This window comes from Bombina bombina, chromosome 1 (genome assembly GCF_027579735.1).
Source record: "Bombina bombina isolate aBomBom1 chromosome 1, aBomBom1.pri, whole genome shotgun sequence".
Taxonomy (NCBI): Eukaryota; Metazoa; Chordata; class Amphibia; order Anura; family Bombinatoridae; genus Bombina; species Bombina bombina.
Window position 1 is genome coordinate 1,243,908,436 of NC_069499.1, and position 25,246 is coordinate 1,243,933,681.

The 25,246-nt window shown below is 36.7% G+C and overlaps 2 protein-coding genes across 3 annotated transcripts in view; both read left to right on the plus strand.

Moving 5' to 3' along the window:
• LOC128648054 (arylamine N-acetyltransferase, pineal gland isozyme NAT-10) overlaps window positions 1–25,246 on the plus strand; it is a 421,895-nt gene that overhangs the window by 150,668 nt on the left and 245,981 nt on the right. The window lies entirely within an intron of this gene.
• Window positions 4,077–5,902, plus strand: LOC128648071 (putative nuclease HARBI1). Its single transcript, XM_053700746.1, has 4 exons — window positions 4,077–4,471; window positions 4,759–4,837; window positions 5,415–5,716; window positions 5,806–5,902. The coding sequence occupies exons 1-4, from the start codon at window positions 4,351–4,353 to the stop codon at window positions 5,808–5,810; spliced, it is 507 nt and encodes a 168-aa protein (XP_053556721.1). The 5' UTR covers window positions 4,077–4,350; the 3' UTR covers window positions 5,811–5,902.

The window sequence follows — 25,246 nt, forward strand, 5'->3', positions numbered from 1 at the left end:
CATTGGCAAGGTCACAGTTTAAGCGAGTGGTACGCAATAATAGTAACCAGGAAAGGAAGGAACAGCAACTACAGGAGATGTATAAGAAATTCATGGACCGTGGATATGGTTCTAAGCATCTTGACGAATCACTAATTGAAGCATCAGGGCTTACACAGGAACAGGCACTCATTAAGGTGGAGAGAGATAAGAGTGAGAAGAAGATGATCTTTACCACCATCTTTTCACCTGAAAAACTACAGTTCTCCAATATCTTGAGGGAACATTGGGACATTTTGGAGAGTGACAAAACATTACCCTTTGCATCCTGTGTGTCACCTTTGGTTGGGTTCAAGCGTGGAAGATCGCTGAAAGATATGCTCTTGAGACCTGACAATAGTGACAGTTATATGCCTAGTACATGGTTAAAAACCACGAAAAAAGGTTGCTTCCGTTGCAGTGGTTGCACTACCTGTGGTGGGTTAACCCAGAGTAGCACATTTCAACATCCATGGTCTAATAAAAAATATCAAATCCTGCATAGGGTGACTTGCACAACCACGTATATTGTTTATTTACTACACTGTCCGTGTGGTAAATTTTACGTGGGTAAGACCCAGGATGATCTCAGGACGAGGATGGCGAACCACCGGTCAGCGATTCGGCTGGCAATTAAGGATGGTGATTCAGATCAACCGGTGGCTCGCCACTTCAGTACCAGTGGTCATACTGTATCTGACCTTCGATATATCATCATAGACCACGTTCCACGCAATCCTAGGGGGGGTGACAGGGGCAGGCGTCTACTACAATGGGAGTCTCAGTGGATTTTTAATCTGGAGACTATGTACCCAAAGGGGCTGAATGTCCAATTGGACTACCAATGTTTCTTGTAAAACTTGTAGTGGATGTATGCCCACTGCCTCCTTCATAGTAAGATGAGAGCTAAAGCTAATATGACTGGGTACGTCCATGGCTGCATTGAATATATGCAGTTAAATTTTAATGCAGGTGATGATCTTTACGGCTGGGTTCCCCACTTATAGTTAAGCATCCGTGTAACTGAGGATGCCTATCAAATATTAAAGCGGATATGGTGTGGGGTGCTCTTTGGTAAAGTAACATTCACAGGGGTCTAATGCCTTTGAGTCTGTGAATGAGGTATTGTGCTAGTGGTCCAGTTGGGGGCATGAGTTTAATACATGAAGAGTAATGTCATCTAGCACTGGTATCCCCTCTGTGTAAATATAAAAATATAAAAATATCCCCTTTATGTTAAAATGGAAATATGTTCTTGCATAATGTTGTGCATGGATTAGAATATAGGATATCAGTAGATGTTAAATATTTGAAGGTGTAACGTTTGAATAAAGCTTGGGGGGCAGATCTGTGTATATTACAATATGCCTAGTATAGGGTAGCAATATCAGTATACATCACAGTACTATTTTTAGTTAGTTGTCTGTACTGCTGCATTATTCTGCGTGATGTGGATTTTCACTTTTGCTTTTGGTGTTTGGTAGTTGGTCCCTGTCGGCTCTCCTTAGTTCCGGGCGCGCATGCGCAGTTGTGCTACTTGGAAGCTGGGAGTCTAATGGCGATCTGTCACGGTGAGGGTAAGTAGGTATTTAAGATGTGTGTTATTGAATGTCTGTAAGTGGTCTGAGGACGGGGGAGACCCCGAAAACGTTCACCATTAAACGATTAATTTAAACGGAGAGTGCCTGCTTTATTTTGCTGATATATATATATATATATATATATATATATATGTCTGCATCCAAATGTCTTGAACAATATAATATGTGCCTCCCCCCCTTTTTTTTTTTCTTTCCATACAATAAGGTACTGAGTTAAAAAAAGGAACCATGGTTTTAGTATAATAATTTTGTAAAAAGGAATTTAGATGGTAATATTAACACTTAGGTCTCACGCTAAATGTGTGTACAAATGAATTGTATAATGCACATAAATTTGTATTTAAGTGTGTCCCTCTCCCCCCTTTTTTCTCTTAGAGGTGAGGATAGGGAGGGGTACTATGGTATTTACACAAAAATTTTGTTGTGTGGAATTTATCTATATAAGGTATGGAATTTGCACATTAAGTTCTTAGAGGCACTTATGCCTATAAGTGGATATAACAGAGTTATGTTTAAAATGAATATACACGGGTAGCACAATGTGCTTTGGCAAAAGAAGAAAAAAAAGAAAGAAAATTATTTTTATTTATTTATTTATTTATTTATTTATTTCTCTTCACTGAATTAGAAAGAGGATTCACAGCCTTAGTATAGTAATTTTGTAGAAAGGAATCTAGATGATAATTTTAACACTTGGGTGTCATGTTAAGCGTGGATATAAATATGTTGAATAATGTATTTAAGCCAGGTTTTAAGTGTGTCCCTCTCCCCCTTTTGCCTCTTAGAGGTGAGGATAGGGAGGGGTATTATATATTTGCACAAAAATTTTGTCTTATGGAATTTATTTATATAAGATACGGATCCTGCATATTAATTCCTTATGGGCATTTTTGCCTAGAAGTAGATATAATAGAGTTATGTTTAAAATGTTTATACACGGGTAAACAACATTGGCCTCGCTTCCATTGAGTCGTAATTCAGTTTGCGTGCACTCGCAAACCGTTAAATATGCTGTCGAAAGCAATAGCGTTTAACGACTGTTTCCAATGGCGCGTTATACCTTAATATCGGCTTCCGGACTTCGGCTGCCGAAAAGATTTTCGCGTCCCATAGAAAGTAATAGAAGCCGTTAATCGATAAATTATACCAGGTTTCCATTGAAAGCGCTAACCGTTAATACACTGTCGGAGGCTGTCGATACATTGAGACATATTACCCCCAGCTCAACTAGGTGTAAAGGAGGAAAAAAGAGCTTTTTGAGGCCTGTTTCTCATTGAAATTGCAAATCACAAAAAAATTATGAGTGTTTCAATGTACAAATAACATTATATATGCTACATTTATTGGTCCTATGTATAGGAATATTTGCACCCATGTTGTCATAGAAATTTCAATATGTATGTGCATATAAAAATATATGCAAGCACCAAAATTATGGAACGACCTCCCGCACACTTTTAAACCTTCCCCATGCCTAATATCCTTTAAGAGATCCCTCTCTACATATCTCAAAACAGAATGCACCTGTCATTGTTGATTATATATTTCCTACCGGTTCTATGTTAAATTTTTGTGCATATATTGTGTATTATTATTGTTTTTTATTTTATTGTACCTATTGTGTCAATGCAATGTTTTGTGTACCCAGGACGTACTTGAAAAAGAGAGAAATCTCAATGTATCCTTCCTGGTAAAATATTTTATAAATAAATAAAATATCTACCAATTCAAAATGAAACCTTTGCCCAGGGATGCTATATATAATCTCAATACATATAGAAATATAATTTTATCTAATAATAATCTTCTCCTACATGTATATATGTATGATAATTGTATATATATATTTGACCTATATAAATCATATAATTTTAATAATTACTTTTAACTGTTATGATAAAGGCTGATATATTTAAATTGAAAAATATAATAATTACATTCAGTGTCTTTGAATTTCCGATATGTAACTACATATATGTTGAAATTATAGTTCATATCAAAAATAAAAGTCATGAGTAAGTATATACTTTCAAACTGTTCATTAAATTAAGGATTAGATGAGATGAAGATAAGCCCTCCCCCCCATGTTATTCATTGCAATCACCAGTTTCACATATGTTAACAAGCAACACACAGCTATAGAAAAAGACCACACCTAGCCTAACCTCAGAACAGATATTTCAAAATGCAGGGTGAGAGAGAAGCTGACAATGCTGAAGTTAGACAGCGTAGGCCTGACATCCCCAGAGTGAGGCTGGATATAGAAACCCTGAATGAGCAGCAGGTGTTTGAAAGTTTCAGGCTCAACAGGGAGAAAATATATCAGTTATATGCCCTGTTGCAAGATAGGCTGGAAAGCCAGGGCTATTCAAGCAGGGCTGTCCCTGGAATGACCAAACTACTAGGGGCACTTCATCTTTTGGCTTCTGGATCCTTTCAGGTGACAGGGGGCATTGTAACTGGGGTGCATAAGTCCACTCTTTCTAAGCATCTTTCAAAAGTTATTGATGGACTTTATGATAATTGCAGAAAATTTATTTTTTTCCCCACATCACCCAGAGGTTGGCGTGATGTTAAGAGGGACTTTTTTCTTTTAGGTGGCATACCCAATGTCCTTGGGGCCATTGACTGCACTCATATTGCCCTAAGACCCCCTGTGCGCAGGGAGATAATATTTAGAAATCGGAAACACTTCCACTCCTTAAATGTGCAGATTATATGTGATGCAAACATGCGCATATTAAATGTCGTGGCAGGGTTCCCAGGAAGTAGCCATGATGCCTACATCCTCAGGAATTCTGGTGTGTGGAGATTGTTTGAGACAAATCAAATGCCTGAAGGACATCTCCTCGGTAAGTGTTTATGTATATATTATGATGCCTTCATGTGTTCAATATTTTGACATTTTATTGTTTCATTGCTTTATAATCCTTTATGTATGTGTCTAAGGGGGTGAAATTGATTAAATAAATAAATTGTTAATCATTTAAAAGATATATATTAACTATGTCATAGTAAGACATATGCATAACATTATTTTATGTCATACATTGCTTTATGGAAAGATGTGTGTTTATCTATCTATCTATATCTATATATATATATATATATACTGTATATCTATGCATTCATATTTTAGTAGATTCTGCATATCCTCTTAAAAAATGGATTTGGACACCATTGAAAGAGAACCAGGTTGTTGGGCCTGCTGAATTAAGGTAAAATATATATTTATTTTCTGCTCATGTGTGTCAGAAATATTGATTGTGCCTTGCAAAATGCTCACTATAATCTGTAGAAAAGTAGGACCAGTACACACTTCATAGGAATGTCCCTTTAAATCACTCTTGGGTGAATGTAGGTGCAAACCTGGAGGACCTCCTTTTCCAAAGTCCCAGTAAATGTAATGAAATAGAACACACAGGTAGCACTCTATGTGGAGCAACAGCACCTTTATTGAGCAACGTTTCGGGGCTCCTGCCCCTTTATTAAGCTATATATCTGTGTTTGTGCACATACATTTGTTGCTTGATTATCTCGTGTGTGTGTGTATATATCACTATCACAGACATAACAATGTTGTACTGAGTGCCTTTAAAGGGACAGTCAAAATACAAATCATCTATTATCAGTGAAGCATTTATAAATCTCTCTGCTTGAATATAAATATATTTATATATATATAAAATGGTTTAAAGATTTATAAGATCAAACCAGGAATGTAGTTAGCTCATTAGTATTTGATTTGTCTTCACATTATATATTATAATCATATTTCTTGTTCTTTTAATACAGATATAATGAAGCACATATCCGAACACGTGCTATAATAGAACGACTGTTTGGTGTTCTAAAAATGCGCTTTCGCTGCCTGGACAGATCAGGGGGGGATCTCCAATTCAGTCCGGAAAAAGCTATTAAAATCATAGTGGCATGTTGCTGTCTACACAACATGGCACAGGAGCATGGGATGTTGAACGACTTACTTCCAACACCACAGCCCCCAGGTGAAATCTTTGAGCCTGATGTAATTAATCATCCCCAACCCCTCAATGCCCATTTGGAGAGATCTGCAACTATTCAAGAATTCTTTTCAGGTATTTTTATAGTATTGTAATGAGACCTTTTAGTTATTTATGATTATGTTTTTTAATAATACACATTTGTTTCTTTTAATGTTTTACAGATTGAAGATTCTCAGAAATGGAATACCACTTCCCTCCCTCTCTCCTCATCCCTATATTTACCACATTTTCCCTAAATAAATGTATACTTTACTCAAATATAGTCATGGTGAATGTTTCTTTATTTCCAGCTATGTACTAATCAATGCATTCATCTTATGATTTATGTATAACATAATTATCTAAAATATCATTTTAATTATATTCCAAATATTACTTTGTTCTCTTGGTATAATTATTTAAAGAGCAGCTATGCACTCCTGGTTAATAAAAATGAGTACATGGGTGAACCAATGACAGACAGGATATATACTGTATGTTGGCAACAATAAACAGCTCCAACATAGGTTCTATGCTGCTCCTGATCTTACCTAAATAAAACTATAATCAAAGGATACTAAGAATATTAAGAAATATAAAGAATATAAATATATTAGATTTGCTTTTAAATATATATGTTTTAGCAAAATAATGGAATTTATGTCACTTTAAAAAAAAAAGGAAGAGTGTGTTCACAATAAAACATTAATGAACCAGATAAATCATTCAATTCCAATCAACTTACATATGTACTCATAATCAATTTAATTCTTTTATGTTTCTTATTTCAATCATGTATTTAAGTTTAGGAGCCATTCCATTTAATGTTCATCACCTGTGGTGCACTTGCTGATTGTTGCCTACATTTAGACAACAATCATCAAGCGCTCCCCATGTGCAGATTCAAAATGGGTAGATTCCTAAGCTAACATTCCTGTTTTAGTAAATTACAGATGATAATGAAGTTAAATAGATTATAGGATTACATATTTAAGTATATAAATACTGCATGCTCTAATTCATGAGTTTTATTTTGAATAGGCTATCCCTTTAAGAAATATATCAGATGCTCATTTCAAAGAGACAAATCCAGATATAATATAATCCTTAAAATAAAGATACATTATCAATACATACAATCCCCTGAGATTGCACACTTGAATGGCATGGTTACCTCATAGAAAATAATATAGAAAAATAAGTCAAAGGAAATAATTTTTTTATCATGAAGATGAGTTTTATTATTACAGATTTACCCTCATTCAAATGTAATTTTCAATGTGAAAATCATATTTATTCAATACAAAACGATGACACATTAAAGTTATAATGTGTCATAGTACTAATATTTATAAAATATATGTAATGTCATGTCTGCTAAAGCAGATAATACATTTGCAATATTTAGACTATTAACCAAAATACATAAGTGCTTAATATTACATACTTCAAGAGATATGAAGTATTGTCTTTAACATGGAGTTATTGAAACAATTTAAAAGTGCATTGTGCATTGGTCCCAGGGAGAGTCTGTGTCTGTTCATATGATGTCAATTAAAATGTATTAATCACCTCTATATCATGGCAATCACATATATGTTGTGTATACACCAGTGCTTAAATATCATAAAGATACATTTATCTAATTATTCTAAATATTGAATAATAATCTTGACAAAAAGGAGTGCATTAGTCATGATAGGTATTAGTCATGATAGGTATATATTTCAGATATTACATTCCACATAGGACTATAAGAATGAATGCAAGGTATTTGGCCATATCAACAGGAAGGAGTATTTACTTTCCAACTCTTCTATAACTGTATAACCCTTATTAGCTTCATCTGAAGGAGCAAACAACATATGCTTGTGGAATATAAATCATAACATTTACACATGTCACGTTGACTAATGTTAGATAGCATATACTGTATAAATTTCAGACACGTATCCCCAAGTATTCTTAAACGGCATAATATGATATCCTCAATAAAAGGACACATTAATTTATCAACAATGTACACCTGCATATTAATTGACATCATGTGAAATAAAAATGAATAAAGCTGTTCATTTTTAGCAGATAAACAGCTATTAGAATAATATTAAGATATATGTTCAAATTTGGATTAGAAAAATGGATGCATATTTATGAGATGAAAATCGCACTTAAACAAGTGCTTTAGTGCAAAAATTATATATGATATATCTTGGGTGGAAAAAAAAGAATATTAATTAATTCTTGCGGCGGGATTTTGACTTTGGAGGAGAGGTACTTAGGGGGGCAGTGTGGCGTCTTGTGCGACGCCCACCAGCTGAATGTGAGGCTAATAACCGGGATTCAGGGTCCTGCAGGGTGATGACAGAGGATGCAAGGGAGGATGGAGTTTGGGGCCTATCCGCGAGCCTCTCCACTGCCTCTGCCAGGCGGACGAGTGAGGCATTATGGATGTCCATTTGGCTCTGTATCCTTCTCAAATCCTGCTGCTGCTGGAGCCTGGACAGCCTAAGCTCTCTATGTATGAGCCTCAGTAGATCATCCTGCTGGGACTGTGCCGGACCCTGTTGTACATTTGGTGTCTCAGGAACTAATAATTGGCTGGTTCCAGGGCTGTCTCTCCGTATTGGTGACTGTGAGGTTGTCTGTGATGGCACTGTTGGCAATACATTGGTGGGTGCAGTGGGTGGTGGTGTGGATTCCTGTTGTGCCATAGGAGTGGGAGGCATATAGTACAGATGATGCAGATCTGTATGCTGCTGTGGTGGGTGCATCATCTGCTGCTGAGGATAATGATGTCGTGGTGGGTGCATCATCTGTTGCTGAGGAGGATGTTGTGGTGGGTGCATCATCTGCTGCTGAAGAGGATGTTGTGGGGGGTGCATCATCTGCTGCTGAGGAGGATGTTGTGGGGGGTGCATCATCTGCTGCGGTGGGTGCAGCTGTGGGGGCTGTGCCATTTGTTGCTGCGAAGTATGCATGAACTGCCATTGTTGAGGAGGATGAGTCTGCTGGGGTTCAGAACCCAAAACATGAAATGTGGTCTCCGAAGTAGATGGAGAAGGGCATGATACATCCTCCACCTCATATGCCCTAGGCTGCTGCATATCATCTTCTAAGAGGCTGATATAGGAGGTAGTGTCACCATAGATATCCTCATCCTCCTCAGTGAATGTAGGAACATCCTGCTGTGGTGTTGGTGCAGCTTCATACTCCTCCTGTTCGGAACCTACAAATAAATATACGGTATGTTTACATTATCTATCTAATAGAATATATTACTTTGTAGCATAACAATACAGACTATTATATTCCATATTTATGTGTATATATGTACACACACACATACACACACACACACACACACACACACACACACACATACACACACACACATATAGTGTGTTTGGGATAAAATCCAAGCATATATGATCATAACTGAGGAATCTTTATAGACTGTGTCTTAAAGGAACATTGTTAAAGGGACACTGTACCCAAATATTTTCTTTTGTGCTTCAGATAGAGCATGCAATTTTAATCAACTTTCGGATTTACTCCTATTTTCAAATGTTCTTTATTCTCTTGGTATCTTTATTTGAAATTCAATAATGTAAGTTTAGATGGTGGCCCATTTTTGGTGAACAACCTAGGTTGTCCTTGCTGATTGGTGGATAAATGCATCCACCAATCAAAAACTGCTGTCCAGAGTTCCGAACTTAGAAAAAAGCTTAGATGCCTTCTTTTTCATATAAAGATAGCAAGAGAGCGAAGAGAAATTGATTATAGTAGTAAATTAGAAAGTTGATTAAAATTGCATGCTGCATCTGATTCACAAAATAATAAAAATGGGTACAGTGTCCCTTTAAGGACAATGACACATGATTTATATGAAATTCTTAATATTCTTGGATATTATATTATCAATATTCTTGCTTGTCGGAGCAGATATACAATACAGAGTGCTTGCTGAACATATTAAATACAACTATGTATATTTAGATTCATAGCTAAACACAGATGGGTATTTATGATATACAACATATATACATCACATATATGGTTATATTTAATATTGAATATTCACCTTCATACACCTCTTCAGGTGGCACAGAGGTGTCCATTGTCCCCTTACATCCGTGAACAGATTCATCCGAGATGACATTGGACAGCATCTCCTCCCATGACCTTAGGTGTATTCTCTTGCTAGGACCACCACCGGTCCCACGTGCATATTTGGCCTGCTGTGCCAGCTTAGCTTTGGTTTCCCTCCTGCAGTCATGATAGCGGTGTTTAATGCTGGCAGTAGAACGATTACGTCCTAAGCAGCTGACTGCCACTCGAATCTCCTCCCACAGCTTATTCCGGACAGCCGGCCTCAGGTTAGGGTTCTCCAGCTGAGCTGCCCTCTCCAAGTATGCCTCAACAAGAGCCTCCTTCTCCTCCTCAGAGTACCTCTCCTCTCTAAGCCTGCCCTTCACACCTGAAGGGCCAGCAGACACAGACTCTCCCTCCTGTGACTGGGGACCAGCCCTCTCTACCTCCTCTGTCCCTGCAGGCTGTAACAGGCTACCACCAGCCCCACTCCCACTTGCCACAGTCTGCCCCACTTTCCCTTTTCTTTTTGTGCCTAGCTGAGGCTGACTCCTCCTCACTCCTCCCACCTCCATTCCTCTTCCACCCTCTCTCCTTCCCTCCTCTGCCAGGGTTTGAGGAAGGACAAATCCTCCACCCAAACCTCGGCCCCTATTCCTGCCCATACTACTCCCTACTTCCCCCCTCCCCCTCCCTCTATCCACCCTCACCACTGCCCTCCCCCTAGCCACCCCCTTCCAAACTCCACTAGGCCTATCCATCCCTTTCTCCTTCCTCCCTAACTCTAACCTAACACTAAAGTCCCTAGCTTACCTAACTACACTAATTCACCTAACTAAACCCTAAATTAAATAGCCCCAAAACTAACTACCTAACCTATCTAGACCCTAACTATCTCTATTCTATATCCCTCAAAAAAAAAAAATTGTGGGGGTGAAAATAAACAAAGGGATGTAAATGAAAAAGGAAAAACTAAGGAGGATTAGAACAAAATTATAGAAAAATAATAAGGGATGCAAATGAAGAAAGGGGTGAGCTATATAGTCAAATGAACCAAAAAATATGGGATCTAAAAAAAAAAAAATAGGATGGGAAAAATATATATATAAAAAAACAAGTTATATAGTGAGGAAGGGAAGGGTAGTCAAAGGGGGGATGGGAAGTGGAATAAGGGGATTAATGAAAGGAGTAATAAAGGAAGATGGGGATATGGGGGTTAATGAAAAAAAAAATGTGAATGTGTTTGTATCAAATAAAAGTGTGTATGTGTGTGTGTGTGTATTTGTGTGTATAAACTAATGTGTGTTAATTAACTAATGTATGGATGTGTGTGTGTGTTCCTAATATTATATGAGGCCTACAATAAGAATATATGAAAATCAAATATCAAACTCTCCACTAACTCTCAAACAACTCTCAAAAACCCAAAACTCCTACCAACGCAACTAGCTCCCGTGTCTTTCTCTCTAGAGGCGATCACAGGTAAAGAGCGCAGGCGCAAACCGTTATTCTTATAGACAGAGGTCGGGTTACCATGGCAATGCACTTGTTATGGCGCGCTTTTCGACAAATCCGACATCGGTTGGCAACGCAAACTTACGTACAGCCGAAAAGAGCGACTGCGCGCAACACGCTAATCTTTTCAATGGAAACCTGGTACTAAAATGGAGCCGTAAATTACTTTTAGCTGTCGTCCGCTTCGGTAGCTTACGGCTCCATTTTTAACGACTCAATGGAAGCGAGGCCATTGTTTGGTAACTCTTACCTTTTTTTTTTTTTCCCCTACTCTCCCTCATCCGTGCCCCCCCCCATCCCATCCTTCCTCTACCCTCCCTTTACTAAGGCAATGGAACAGATAGAGGTTTTAGTACAGTAACTTTTTAGAAGGGAAGTTATGGGGTAATTTCAACACTTAGGTGTCACACTAAGTTTGTGTATAAATATGAAGCAGATGGTATGTTATTCTTAGTATTTCTGTATATGGGTAGTTTATTAAAGCAGGGCACTTAATTTTTTTAGCCCCCTCTTTTTGTTTTCCCCTCCTTCCCCTTTTCCCCCTTTTTTTTTTCCGGATACTAGGCAGGGGTAGGGGTCCTATGGAATTAGCATAGCAAATTTGTTAGCTGAAAGTTATATGCATAATTTGTTATTTAAGAGTATTGTAATTATATGTATTAGTTATAATAAGAAACCTAGTAGGGATTTTCTAAGTCTTCCCTCTCGTAGGGAAGGGTAGGGACCAGTAGGCTCTAAATAATAGGGGGCTTCTTAGGAACATAGAATATTTTTAATAATGATAATTTTTGCATATTTGCCACAAGGCAAACATTTTTGTTTTGGGTAGGTTATGAATTGGATGCGTGTGTCTTTTCTTTCATGTAATTAGCAAGAGTCCATGAGCTAGTAACGTATGGGATATACATTCCTACCAGGAGGGGCAAAGTTTCCCAAACCTCAAAATGCCTATAAATACATCCCTCACCACACCCACAAATCAGTTTTACAAACTTTGCCTCCCATGGAGGTGGTGAAGTAAGTTTGTGCTAGATTCTACGTTGATATGCGCTTCGCAGCAGGCTGGAGCCCGGTTTTCCTCTCAGTGGGCAGTGAATGTCAGAGGGATGTGAAGAGAGTATTGCTTATTTGAATTCAATGATCTCCTTCTACGGGGTCTATTTCATAGGTTCTCTGTTATCGGTCGTAGAGATTCATCTCTTACCTCCCTTTTCAGATTGACGATATACTCTTATATATACCATTACCTCTACTGATTCTCGTTTCAGTACTGGTTTGGCTTTCTACTACATGTAGATGAGTGTCCTGGGGTAAGTAAGTCTTATTTTCTGTGACACTCTAAGCTATGGTTGGGCAGTTTTATATAAAGTTCTAAATATATGTGTTTAAACATTTATTTGCCTTGATTCAGGATGTTCAACGTTCCTTATTTCAGACAGTCAGTTTCATATTTGGGATAATGCATATGAATCAATCAATTTTTTCTTACCTTAAAATTTGACTTTTTTCCTGTGGGCTGTTAGGCTCGCGGGGGCTGAAAATGCTTCATTTTATTGCGTCATTCTTGGCGCGGACTTTCTTGGAGCAAAAATTTTCTTGTCATTCTTGTCATTCTTGTCGGAAGTTGCGTCATTTTTTTGACGCTTTTTGCACCAAAAAATGTCGGCGTTACCGGATGTGGCGTCATTTTTGGCGCCAAAAGCATTTAGGTGCCAAATAATGTCGGCGGCTTTTTTGGCGCTAAAAAATTTGAGCGTCATTGTTGTCTCCACAATATTTAAGTCTCATTGTTTATTGCTTCTGGTTGCTAGAAGCTTGTTCATTGGCATTTTTTTCCCATTCCTGAAACTGTCATTTAAGGAATTTGATCAATTTTGCTTTATATTTAGTTTTTTCTATTACATATTGCAAGATGTCTCAGATTGACTCTGAATCAGAAGCCACTTCTGGAAAAACGCTTAACTGAGTTTCAGTTCTACCAAAGCTAAGTTCATTTATTTTAAATGTTATAAATGTTTATCTTTAGCTATGGTTTGTAAAAAGTTATTATGATATACTTTTACATGCAGAATCCATTAGTATTTATGCTTTATATATTGCAATTCTTACATCTTATGTACAAGAAATATTTAGAAGATTTATAAGAAATATTTTTCTGATTCTATTTTAAAGGCTTTGTCTGACTTCGTGCCTTCTAATAAAATTTTTAGGTCTTTTTCACTTCTTTTTTAATTATTGAAGTTTCAAATGACCAACAACATACTGAGTTATCCTTCTCTGATGATGTTTTTTTCTCTTTCAGAAATTCTCTTCATCAGATATTGACACTAACAAATCTACTTTTTTATAATTTTTATATTATTAAAGTACATTTGTTCTTTGTTGAAAGGTGTTGATTATTTTGGATAGTAAGGTAACTAGTTCTTTAAGACTAGCTGACACTATTTCTGCCTATTTATTCTTCTGTGTTTTCAGAGGTTTTCTTTCCAATTCCCCATACTAGGGAATGGAATAGGCTGAGAATTTTTCTTTTATTCCTTCTTCAAAGGTTTTAAACTATATTCTTTACCAGCAGTTAAATTCAATTTGGAGGGTTCTCCAATTTATTGGGGCTATCTCTACTCCTACTAATTATGCTATTGTTTCTATAGCAAAATAGTATTTATTTTCCTTTAGATAGTTGTATCTTATTTATGGAAAATTATTTAGTTTCAGGTACTTTTCTTGGTCCTGTGATTTATTTGGATATTGCAATTGCTTAATTTTTTTTGTTTACTTTAAGATCAAGTATCAGATTATGATTTATTTTAGCATTGTTAAAGGGACAACATTTACTAGACTAGGTGCTGTTGCATTTGTCTTGTTGTTTTGCATTTATTGATTATGCAAGTCCACTGTATTGACTGGTCCTTTAAACTGGACTATCATGCTAATAATTACATTTGTGTCTTCATTTTATTGAATATTTTCGCAAATGAGGGTTGATCTATGTCTTTAGCTATTTTGGCTAGAAGAATTTTGTGATTTTTAAAAAAATCCATATTTCTTTTGTTCTAAGATAATCAATTATTTGTTTTATAATTGGATTCAATTCTTAACTGTTACTCTGGGCTTCAAGATTGAGTTCTAAGACTAAAACTTTAAGCTTATACTAGTTTGGTTGTTCTTATTAAGGAACGAATTCCTGAGTTCTTTCCCAAGTAACATGTTTATAATTGGAATTTTTTCAGTTCGAAATCAGCTCCCTAATATTGCGATGTACATGCCGTATTCCAGCTTGGCTGGTAAGGGGCAGGTTAAGACTTCTTTGAAATTTATTTGGTTCTATTTGGTCCAAATTTCTCTGATTTTATTCCAGTAAGGCTAACACTTTCTTAAGTGTGTTTCTGTCCTATATATTTTGGGTACTGTTGAAGCATGGCTGGGCACCCATGGGGTTCAAGCGCTGCTCAGACCTGGAATCTTCTGGGGTATTTCTTCCAGTTCCTTTTTTAGGAACTGGGTTTTGGAGTTTTATTCAAACTATTCTGCCTTTTTATGGTCATTGATAGCATTATTTGTTTTCATTAGATACAATAAATGCATATTTTCATTTTTCTGTTTTCATTCAGATTATTTTCTGAGGATGCGGAATCTCATATGATTCACTTGCTCTTCAGGACATAGTTAGAGGATCTTTTTTTCAAAAGCTCTTGATTCCTCACGCAAGGGTCACCTTTTTTAGGTTTCCAGATAGTTTATGTCACTGTCTTTGTCTCTATCAGACAAGGGACAATTTTATTGGGTTCCGTCTGTCGGTACCTTTAGTCTCTATTATTTCCTTCAGTTGCTATATATGCATAGAAGTTTTAGGTCTTATGGCCACAGCATTGGATTCAATTCCCTTTGCTCATTTTCAATAGAAAGAACCTTTCCAGTCTTTTATGAGTGTTGTTTCTTCAAGAACATGGTTGGAGGATCAATTTACCAAAAAGTTTGTTGATTCCTCAGACAAGGGTAACCTTTTTAGGTTTCCAGATAGATTCAGTGTCCATGACTCTGTCTCTGATGGACAAGAGACGTCTGAAATTGGTTTCAGCTTGTCGAAACCTTCAGTCTAAATCATTCCCTTCGGTAGCCTTATGCATGGAAATTCTAGGTCTTATGACTGCTGCATTGGACGCGATCCCCTTTGCTCATTTTCACATGCGACCTCTTCAGCTCTGTATGCTGAACCAGTGGTGCAGGGATTATACAAAGATATCTCAATTAATATCTTTAAAACCGATTGTTCGACACCCTCTGACGTGGTGGACAGACCACCATCGTTTAGTTCAGGGGGCTTCTTTTGTTCTTCCAACCTGGACTGTGATCTCAACAGATGCAAGTCTGACAGGTTGGGGAGCTGTATGGGGGTTTCTGACAGCACAAGGGGTTTGGAAATCTCAGGAGGCGAGATTACCAATCAACATTTTGGAACTCCGTGCAATTTTCAGAGCTCTTCGGTTGTGGCCTCTTCTAAAGAGAGAGTCGTTCATTTGTTTCCAGACGGACAATGTCACAACCGTGGCATATGTCAATCATCAAGGAGGAACTCACAGTCCTCTGGCTATAAAGGAAGTATCTCGAATACTTGTATGGGCGGAATCCAGCTCCTGTCTAATTTCTGCGGTTCATATCCCAGGTATAGACAATTGGGAAGTGGATTATCTCAGTCGCCAAACGCTACATCCGGGCGAATGGTCTCTTCACCCAGAGGTATTTCTTCAGATTGTTCAAATATGGGGACTTCCAGAAATAGATCTGATGGCTTCTCATCTAAACAAGAAGCTTCCCAGGTATCTGCCCAGATCCAGGGATCCTCAGGCGGAAGCAGTGGATGCATTGTCACTTCCTTGGAAGTATCATCCTGCTTATATCTTTCCGCCTCTAGTTCTTCTTCCAAGAGTGATTTCCAAAATTCTAAAGGAGCGTTCATTTATTCTGCTGGTGGCTCCAGCATGGCCTCACAGGTTTTGGTATGTGGATCTTGTCCAGATGGCTCCTTGCCAACCGTGGACTCTTCCGTTAAGACCAGACCTTCTATCGCAAGGTCCTTTTTTCCATCAGGATCTCAAATCCTTAAATTTGAAGGTATGGAGATTGAACGCTTGATTCTCAGTCGTAGAGGTTTCTCTGACTCCGTAATTAATACTATGCTACAGGCTCGTAAATCTGTATCTAGGATGATATATTATCGAGTCTGGAAGACTTACATTTCTTGGTGTTTTTCTCATCTTTTTTTCTTGGCATTCTTTTAGAATTCCTAGAATTTGACAGTTTCTTCAGGATGGTTTGGATAAAGGTTTGTCTGCAAGTTCCTTGAAAGGACAAATCTCTGCTCTTTCTGTTCTTTTTCACAGAAAGATTGCTAGTCTTCCTGATATTTATTGTTTTGTACAAGCTTTGGTTCGTATAAAACCTGTTATTAAGTCAATTTCTCCTCCTTGGAGTTTGAATTTGGTTCTAGGGGCTCTTCAAGCTCCTCCATTTGAACCTATGCATTCGCTGGATATTAAATTACTTTCTTGGAAAGTTTTGTTTCTTTTGGCCATCTCTTCTGCTAGAAGAGTTTCTGAATTATCTGCTCTTTCTTGTGAGTCTCCTTTTCTGATTTTTCATCAGGATAAGGCGGTTTTGCGAACTTCATTTAAATTTTTACCTAAGGTTGTGAATTCTAACATCATTAGTAGAGAAATTGTAGTTCCTTCATTGTGTCCTAATCCTAAGATCTCTAAGGAAAGATCGTTGCATTCTTTGGATGTAGTTAGAGCTTTGAAATATTATGTTGAAGCTACTAAGATTCCCGGAAGACTTCTAGTCTATTTGTTATCTTTTCTGGTTCAAGGGAAGGTCAGAAGGCTTCTGCCATTTCTTTGGCATCGTGGTTAAAGTCTTTGATTCATCATGATTATGTTGAGTCGGGTAGAACTCCGCCTCAAAGGATTACAGCTCATTCAACTAGGTCAGTCTCTATTTCCTGGGCATTTAGGAATGAAGCTTCGGTTGATCAGATTTGCAAAGCAGCAACTTGGTCTTCTTTGCATACTTTTACTAAATTCTACCATTTTGATGTGTTTTCTTCCTCAGAAGCAGTCTTTGGTAGAAAAGTACTTCAGGCAGCTGTTTCAGTTTGATTCTTCTGCTTATATTTTCAGTTTTTTTCATTATAAGATTTAAACTTTGTTTTGGGTGTGGATTATTTTTCAGCAGAATTGGCTGTCTTTATTTTATCCCTCCCTCTCTAGTGACTCTTGCGTGGAAGATCCACATCTTGGGTATTCATTATCCCATACGTCACTAGCTCATGGACTCTTGCTAATTACATGAAAGAAAACATAATTTATGTAAGAACTTACCTGATAAATTCATTTCTTTCATATTAGCAAGAGTCCATGAGGCCCACCCTTTTTTGTGGTGGTTATGATTTTTTTGTATAAAGCACAATTATTCCAATTCCTTATTTTTTATGCTTTCGCACTTTTTTTCTTATCACCCCACTTCTTGGCTATTCCTTAAACTGATTTCTGGGTGTGGTGAGGGGTGTATTTATAGGCATTTTGAGGTTTGGGAAACTTTGCCCCTCCTGGTAGGAATGTATATCCCATACGTCACTAGCTCATGGACTCTTGCTAATATGAAAGAAATGAATTTATCAGGTAAGTTCTTACATAAATTATGTTTTTTTTTTTTTTTCGTCTCCCTCTCTCTTTCTCTTTTTCCTTTTCTTCCTGTCCCTTTCTCCCCGCCCCCCCTTCACCTTCTTCCATACGCACTTTCTGGAACTCTGCATTTATTTAAAGAATGAAGATAGATAAAAGAAAGATTTGTTTATTATCTCAAAACGCTAAGGGTCTCAATAGCCCACAGAAACATAATAAGGCTTTACATAGCTTTTATAAAGAAAGGGGGATATCATCTTTGTGCAAGAATCCCATTTTAATAGAAATAAAGAACCCAATTTCACAAATAATCATTATCCAACTATATATCAGAGTTCCAACAATTTAAAGAAAAATGGAGTTTGTATACTGTTCCACAGAGACTCTCCATTTCAACTTATCCAGTTGGATAAGGATGAAGAAGGGAGATTTATTTGCTTAGTGGGATTATTGTACAATAGACCAGTCACTCTAGTGAATATTTATGCCCCAAATAGAGGGCAGAAACTATTCTTTAAGAAAATCTATAATCGGATACTAGATGTGCAAAAAGGTACCTTAATTATTGGGGGTGACTTCAATATACCAATGGAGCCTGTGGAGGACTGCTCTAAATTTAAAAGTAATGTTTCCAAACATATTATTAACTCAGTCAAGTCGAATCTTCTCTCTCTGTCATTAATAGATGTTTGGAGGACACTTCATCCAGCTATTAGAGATTTTACTTATTATTCCCCACCCCAAAAATCTTATACACGTATTGACTATTTTTGGATAGACCAAAATAGTTATACCTTAGTCCAAGAGGCCAAAATACATAACGTTACCTGGTCGGACCATTCTCTTATTTCTATGCAGTTAAGCTGGCCCCAAAAACCAATAGTTCCTTATCAATGGCGCTTAGACGATAATCTTTTAAAAGATCTCCAAATAAGACAGTCCATATTAAAATCTATAGAAGCCTACTTTGACACTAATGCTATAGAAGATACCTCACCAAGCATTTGGTGGGTAGCACATAAAGCGGTAGTAAGGGGTGAATTCATAAAACATAAATCTAGATTAAATAGACAAACCAGAGAACAATACGTACACCTAATGGATTCACTTTCTAGGGCAGAATATAAACATAAGAGGGACCCATATAATAAACAACTATCAGATTCCCTTAAAAAAGAGAAAGAAAATCTGAATAGTTTCTTGGATAAGGGAGCGCAACGTAGAGCTTTACAACTTAAAAAGGTATTTTTTAATGGTGACAATAAAGCCGGTAGATTACTAGCACGAGCACTAAAAAAAAAGAACATTACAAACATATGTATCCAAAATAACAGACGGGATGGGTACCCACAAGACAGGGAGTCAGGACATCGCTAATGTATTTCAGGGATATTATCAACAACTATTCAATTTGGATACACAAAATAAATGTAAAAAGTTCTTAATAGATAAAGCTAATTATATCAATGAAACAAAGGTTCCTACTATAACGGATTCTCAAAAAAAAATGCTAGAAGAACCCTTTTCTCTACAAGAGATTACACAGACCATTAAAAAAATTGCTTTAGGGAAAAGTCCAGGAATAGATGGATTTACCTCTAATTACTACAAAACATTTAATGAGACTCTTGATCCAAAACTTCTACTTTACTTTAACTCAGTAAGCTCAGAACCCCTTTTAGCAAAAGAAATGCTCGAAGCTAAGATAATTGTCTTACATAAACCAGGCAAAGACCCCAAAATGCCGTGTAGAGAAGCAAGAGATAACACCATCAAGCATTATATTTAATAAAGTATGCTAAAATTTATAAGATCCCTGTGGTTACACTCTCGTTAGACGCAGAAAAGGCTTTCGACTGACTGGACTGGTCTTTCTTACAATTAACACTTAGTAAATTTGGTTTTGGGGAAAAAATTATACAACGCATTTTCCATCTCTATTCACTACCATCGGCCAAAGTAAAAATGAATCGAGTGCTCTCGGAAGTCTTTTAAGATTTCAAATGGTACGAGACAGGGATGCCCCCTGTCCCCTTTATTATTTGTCCTCTCTATGGAGATTCTAGCTGCGAAAATCCGTTCAGATGTAAATATTAAAGGTATAAAAATAGGGGAACAAGAATTTAAGATATCTTTGTACGCGGATGACGTGCTATTAACAATAACGGACCCAGTCAGGTCCATTAAAAAATTAGACTTGATATTGCAGGAATTTGGGAGCTATTCAAATTTTCTCATTAATAAGAATAAATCGGAAGCACTTAAGTTTGCGATTTCACTAAGAGAATATCGTGAATGTAAAGCATGTAGTACATTTGTCTGGATAGAAACCTCCTTAAAATATCTAGGGGTTCAACTATCAGTTGATGACGCACGCCTTTTTTCTGAAAATTACTCTAAGCTAGCCACTAAAATTCAATCGGATCTTAGTTTATGGAGGTCTAAAGCGATATCATGGCTAGGTCGAATACATACAGTAAAAATGAATATCCTCCCACGTATTTCATATTTGTTTCAGACTATCCCCATTAATATCCCCTATACTTATTGTCTCAACCTCCAGAAAATTATAAATTCTTTTATCTGGAACCAAACTAAACCAAGAATTAAAGCTTCTATTCTCTATAAGTCAAGAACAGAGGGCGGGCTAGGCGTACCAAATATTAGAAATTACCATAGAGCAATCACTTTACAAAGATATTAGATTGGCATACAAATTACAAGAATAAAGCTTGGGTTCAGTTAGAAAATAACATAATACCATCCCAACAAATGAATAAATTAATATGGACCTAAAGTAAGGGTAGACCCCTAAAGATTATGCAGTTCCCAATGATTAAGCATATTTTTTCAAATTGGGGAAAAATTATAACAGAGTATCCCTTTATCTCAACTATTCCTTTACCCCTACTCCCGATCACAAGTAATGTGGAGTTCCAAGGAGGGCATATAGCCAGTTATTCTAGTCATCAAAATTTATATCAATCTACGCCAATATGCCAATTTTTAGAAAATGGGAAGCTCAAACCCCAACAGGAGTTGTTGAATTTGGCTAATGGCACTTACGGCAAATGGTTAAAATATTTACAATTACAAAACTTTGTGGTACTTCACCCAGAGAAAGCAAAATTAATTAGACAACTAACTAATTTTGAAAAAATCTGCTATAATGAAACTCCAATAAGAAGTACTGTTTCATTTAGCTATAAACCTCTTAATACCTCAGCAGAATTCATAAAACACAGTTATATGCAAAAATGGGAATTAGAGACAGGGCTACAAATAGAAGACTCAGACTGGCGGTCTATATGCACTAATGTAGCTAGATCTTCCTCTTCTTCTAATATCCAGGAATTAAACTATAAGATACTCACCAGATGGTATTTAACGCCAGTTAGATTGCATAGTATATATCCTAATGCCTCCAACCAATGTTGGAGAGGATGCGGCGGGATAGGTATTATGCAACATATATGGTGGGAGTGCCCCAGGGTGAAAAGTGTGTGGGGAATAATTGCAGGATACATTCAGCAGATAAGCGGGAAGGAAGATTTTCAGTTGGACATATATACAGCCTTATTAAACAAACCCATTAAAGGTTTATGTAAAACAAGAGCCAAATTAATAATGTATGTACTAAATGGATTAAAATCTTTACTGGCTAGAAATTGGAAAAAAACTAAACGTTCCGGACGGGGAAATGTTATTTACATGAATTAGTGAGGTATTAATGTTGGAAGAATACACTTATTTAAGATCCAACAGAGAAGAGGTCTTTCAGTCGATACGTTTCCATTGGGAAGAATTTAAAAACACAAATCAAATTTAGTTCTGTGAGATATCAAGGTGCATGGGGGGACGGGGGAGTATAGGACAGGATTTTCTATTTCTTTTTCTTTCTTTTTTTCCCTTCTTTCTCACTGTTGATGTTGTGTGGTAGAGCTCTGGGTGTCTGAAGTAAGTGTTGTTCTGTTAGGTATTATGTGCAATAAGGTTTCTGTAGAGACTGCATGCTCTTAAAGATGGTTCGTATATTGGTATTATCTCAGTTTCTAAGTTTTTCTAAGGAATTTCTGTATTTGTATTAAGTGAGTGTTCTTTCTTTTTTTTTGTATCATGTTTATATATAAAATAAATAAAAAAATAAAAAAACCTTGGTGCTGTCTCCAGTTCCGGCGTTTACAGCTCCGATACCACTCTTTCCAAAATGGAGCATCTGCGACCCGGCTGGAAGGGGGTGTGTTCCCAGATGGACCAATCCAATGCGTGCTTGGTCTTAGGCCCACTCGCTATTGGTTATACAGCGAGATTGTATACAAAGCCGTTCAAGTCTGTATATGTGTCAGAAAAACCTCCACATTTGGACCACTACTTGACCGTAGTATACCGGGTCCTCAAGAGCGTTCAATATGTAGATATATTATATATTCTAGGTCCTCAGCCCACTTAGTGTTTGTGTGTGATGTTACAGACACTAACAGTGGCCTCAGAGGAGCCAGATACTGCACACTATGTATGCCCACTCGACGTACGTTTCGTTCCGCCTTGGAACTTTTTCAAGAGTGATAAAAGACACCTCCTACCTGTCTTTTAAAGGCAGGGTGAATGACCTCATTTCATACTAACTCTAACGGTTCCATACGAAATATTAGTATATTACAAAATATTCATATTTCTTATTGTACACTTATAAATAAGCAATAAACTATACATACTTGAATTATTTAAAGAATTAGAGAAACTATTAGGGAAGGATGCTAAAGAATGGCAAGATCTAGTTTTACTAGATAATTATATTATCCATGACATCATACCAAGAGGTCTCAGAATCTTTAAATTTCCTGCCTTTGAATTGGATGAGGTGGAATTTCAGATTGAGTGGGAACAAGCTTTACATAAGTGCTCCATCTCCCTCATTAAAATACTGATCAAATACAGGGAATTTAAATTAGATAATTTAAAAATACAAATTGACACAATAGTGGAAAAAAATACAACCGTTCCAAAGTATAACCAAATGGAAAGAATTAAATGACAACATACAGGCTAAGATTAATTCATATGCCAAGGAGTTGAGGAAACAAATAAACTAAAGAAATTAAGGAGAGACTTAGAGGATTTCAAGAATGATAGAGTCTATACATATAAGCAACAGGATAGTATAAGTAGAATAGAACAGAGTGACCATAATAATATGGGGAACACCTCTAATAATATATGGGGACCAATGCATACCCCATCCAATGTAACTAAACAAGGACCGTTTGTTAATGGTAATCAACCTAATAAGAATAAAAATTCCTTTGCCCCACATAAAAGTAAGAACATTAATAAAAATGAATCATACGAGGGGTATAAAGGCCAAAGGGATAATGGCCCTAATACCCATAGGAAACAACAACAACAACAAATTAGGGGGTCGGTTAATAGGAATGGGGGTTACACAGTTGATCACCCCCACAATCATATTGGTAGGGATAATTTCAATATAGAAACTTCTAACCGATTTCAGTTTGGAGAAAGTGACAATGAGAGGTGGTATGGAAATAATAGCCCCAGATGGAATAACCAGGGAGCTAAACCTAAATTTAGAGGGAAGGATATCAATTATGAACACCAACCAAGAACTTGGTCCCCTAGGGAACAGAGACAGGGAAATCAGAATAAGGGTCATTTTTTAGGAACTCCCCCCTGGCATCAACAGGGGAGCAGGATGGAATGGGGAGGGGCTTTGGTAAAAGCCCTGGATACCCCAAGAAAACCAAAACATTTACTAGAGGATACAGAGGAACAAGAGGAGGTATCAAACAACGAAAAAAGAAACAAAAAGGGTTGGAATTAGAAAAAGGATATCAACTAATTTTTAACCTCTCAGATAAAACGTTCACTAACAATGAAATGAAATTACTGTCCAAAGGGTTACATTTTGCTCCAATTTCCCAACCTAATCACTTTGAATTATTTATAGATGTCCAGAGGTATATTAGGAAACTGACTTTAAAAAGGTATTATGACAAGAATAATATGTCTACAAATGTAGCCCTTAATGAAGGCGATATACAGGCATTGGCTAATCTAGAAGCCCTAGATGAAGAGAGTAGAACTCAAGGGTTGTCAAATAGCATTTCAGATGAGGAACTTTTAAATATCTCACTATGGGAGGAGGGGTATAACAGTACTACCCACTGCCCTCTAAAGAGAAAATCAATTTTGTATCCTCAAAACATGCAGAGTGAATTCATAAAAATATTTAACAAATAGGTATGTGAGGATCTAAATAAATTGTCTTATGGAAGTAAATTGAAGTATGATAATTTAACTAAAGGAGAAAGAGAATCTCTAAAGGTATTAACAGAGGATATGGATATAATATATAGATGTGCAGATAAGGGGGGTGGACTAGTTATTCAGAATCAAAAGGATTATCTCAAGGAAGCGTATAATCTTCTGAATAACAAGGACACATACCAACTCCTCACATTTAATCCAACCTTAAATTATAAGAAATAACTATTTGATCATTTATGTATTGCAAAACAGGAAGGCATTCTTAACCAAAATGAATTTAGCTATTTATAAGAGGCATATCCGAAAGTGGCTTGCTTTTACCATCTGCCGAAAATTCACAAAGACACTAAGGAACCTCCAGGAAGACCCATTGTGTCTGGCATTGGGTCACTATGTGACAACATGTCGAAATACATAGACTACTATCTACAACCTTTAGTAAAGTTAATTCCAGCATATATTAGAGATACAGTGGACGTTATCACAAAATTTGAGGGAATAAATTGGGCACCAAACTATTCATGGGTGACCTGTGATGTCTCGGCTTCATATACTAGCATATCCTATGATAAAGGGGTTTCAGTTATTGAAGAAGAATGCCTAAAAGGAAATTTTTTACCTGTCCATTCAAAGTTTTTATCTGAATCAATTTATTTTATCCTTTCGCATAACTATTTTCTTTTTGAAAATAAGTTTTATAAACAAACACAGGGGACGGCGATGGGGACAACTTTTGCCCCATCGTACGCAAATTTATATATGTCCAATTATGAGGAACAGAGTATATGGAATAATAACCCATATTTGAAACATATTTATATGTACTATCGATATATAGATGACATCATTTTAATTTGGCAAGGGGAAGTACAAGATATAGATAAATTATTAGAACATATGAATAAAAATTATTTTAATCTAAGGTTTACTCATGTGCATTCACAAACGGAAATTAGTTTTTTAGATCTAACACTCTTTGTAGATCAGAATAAAATAGCAGTAAGAAATTATAGAAAGGACACAGATAGGAATGGCCTACTAAATGCTA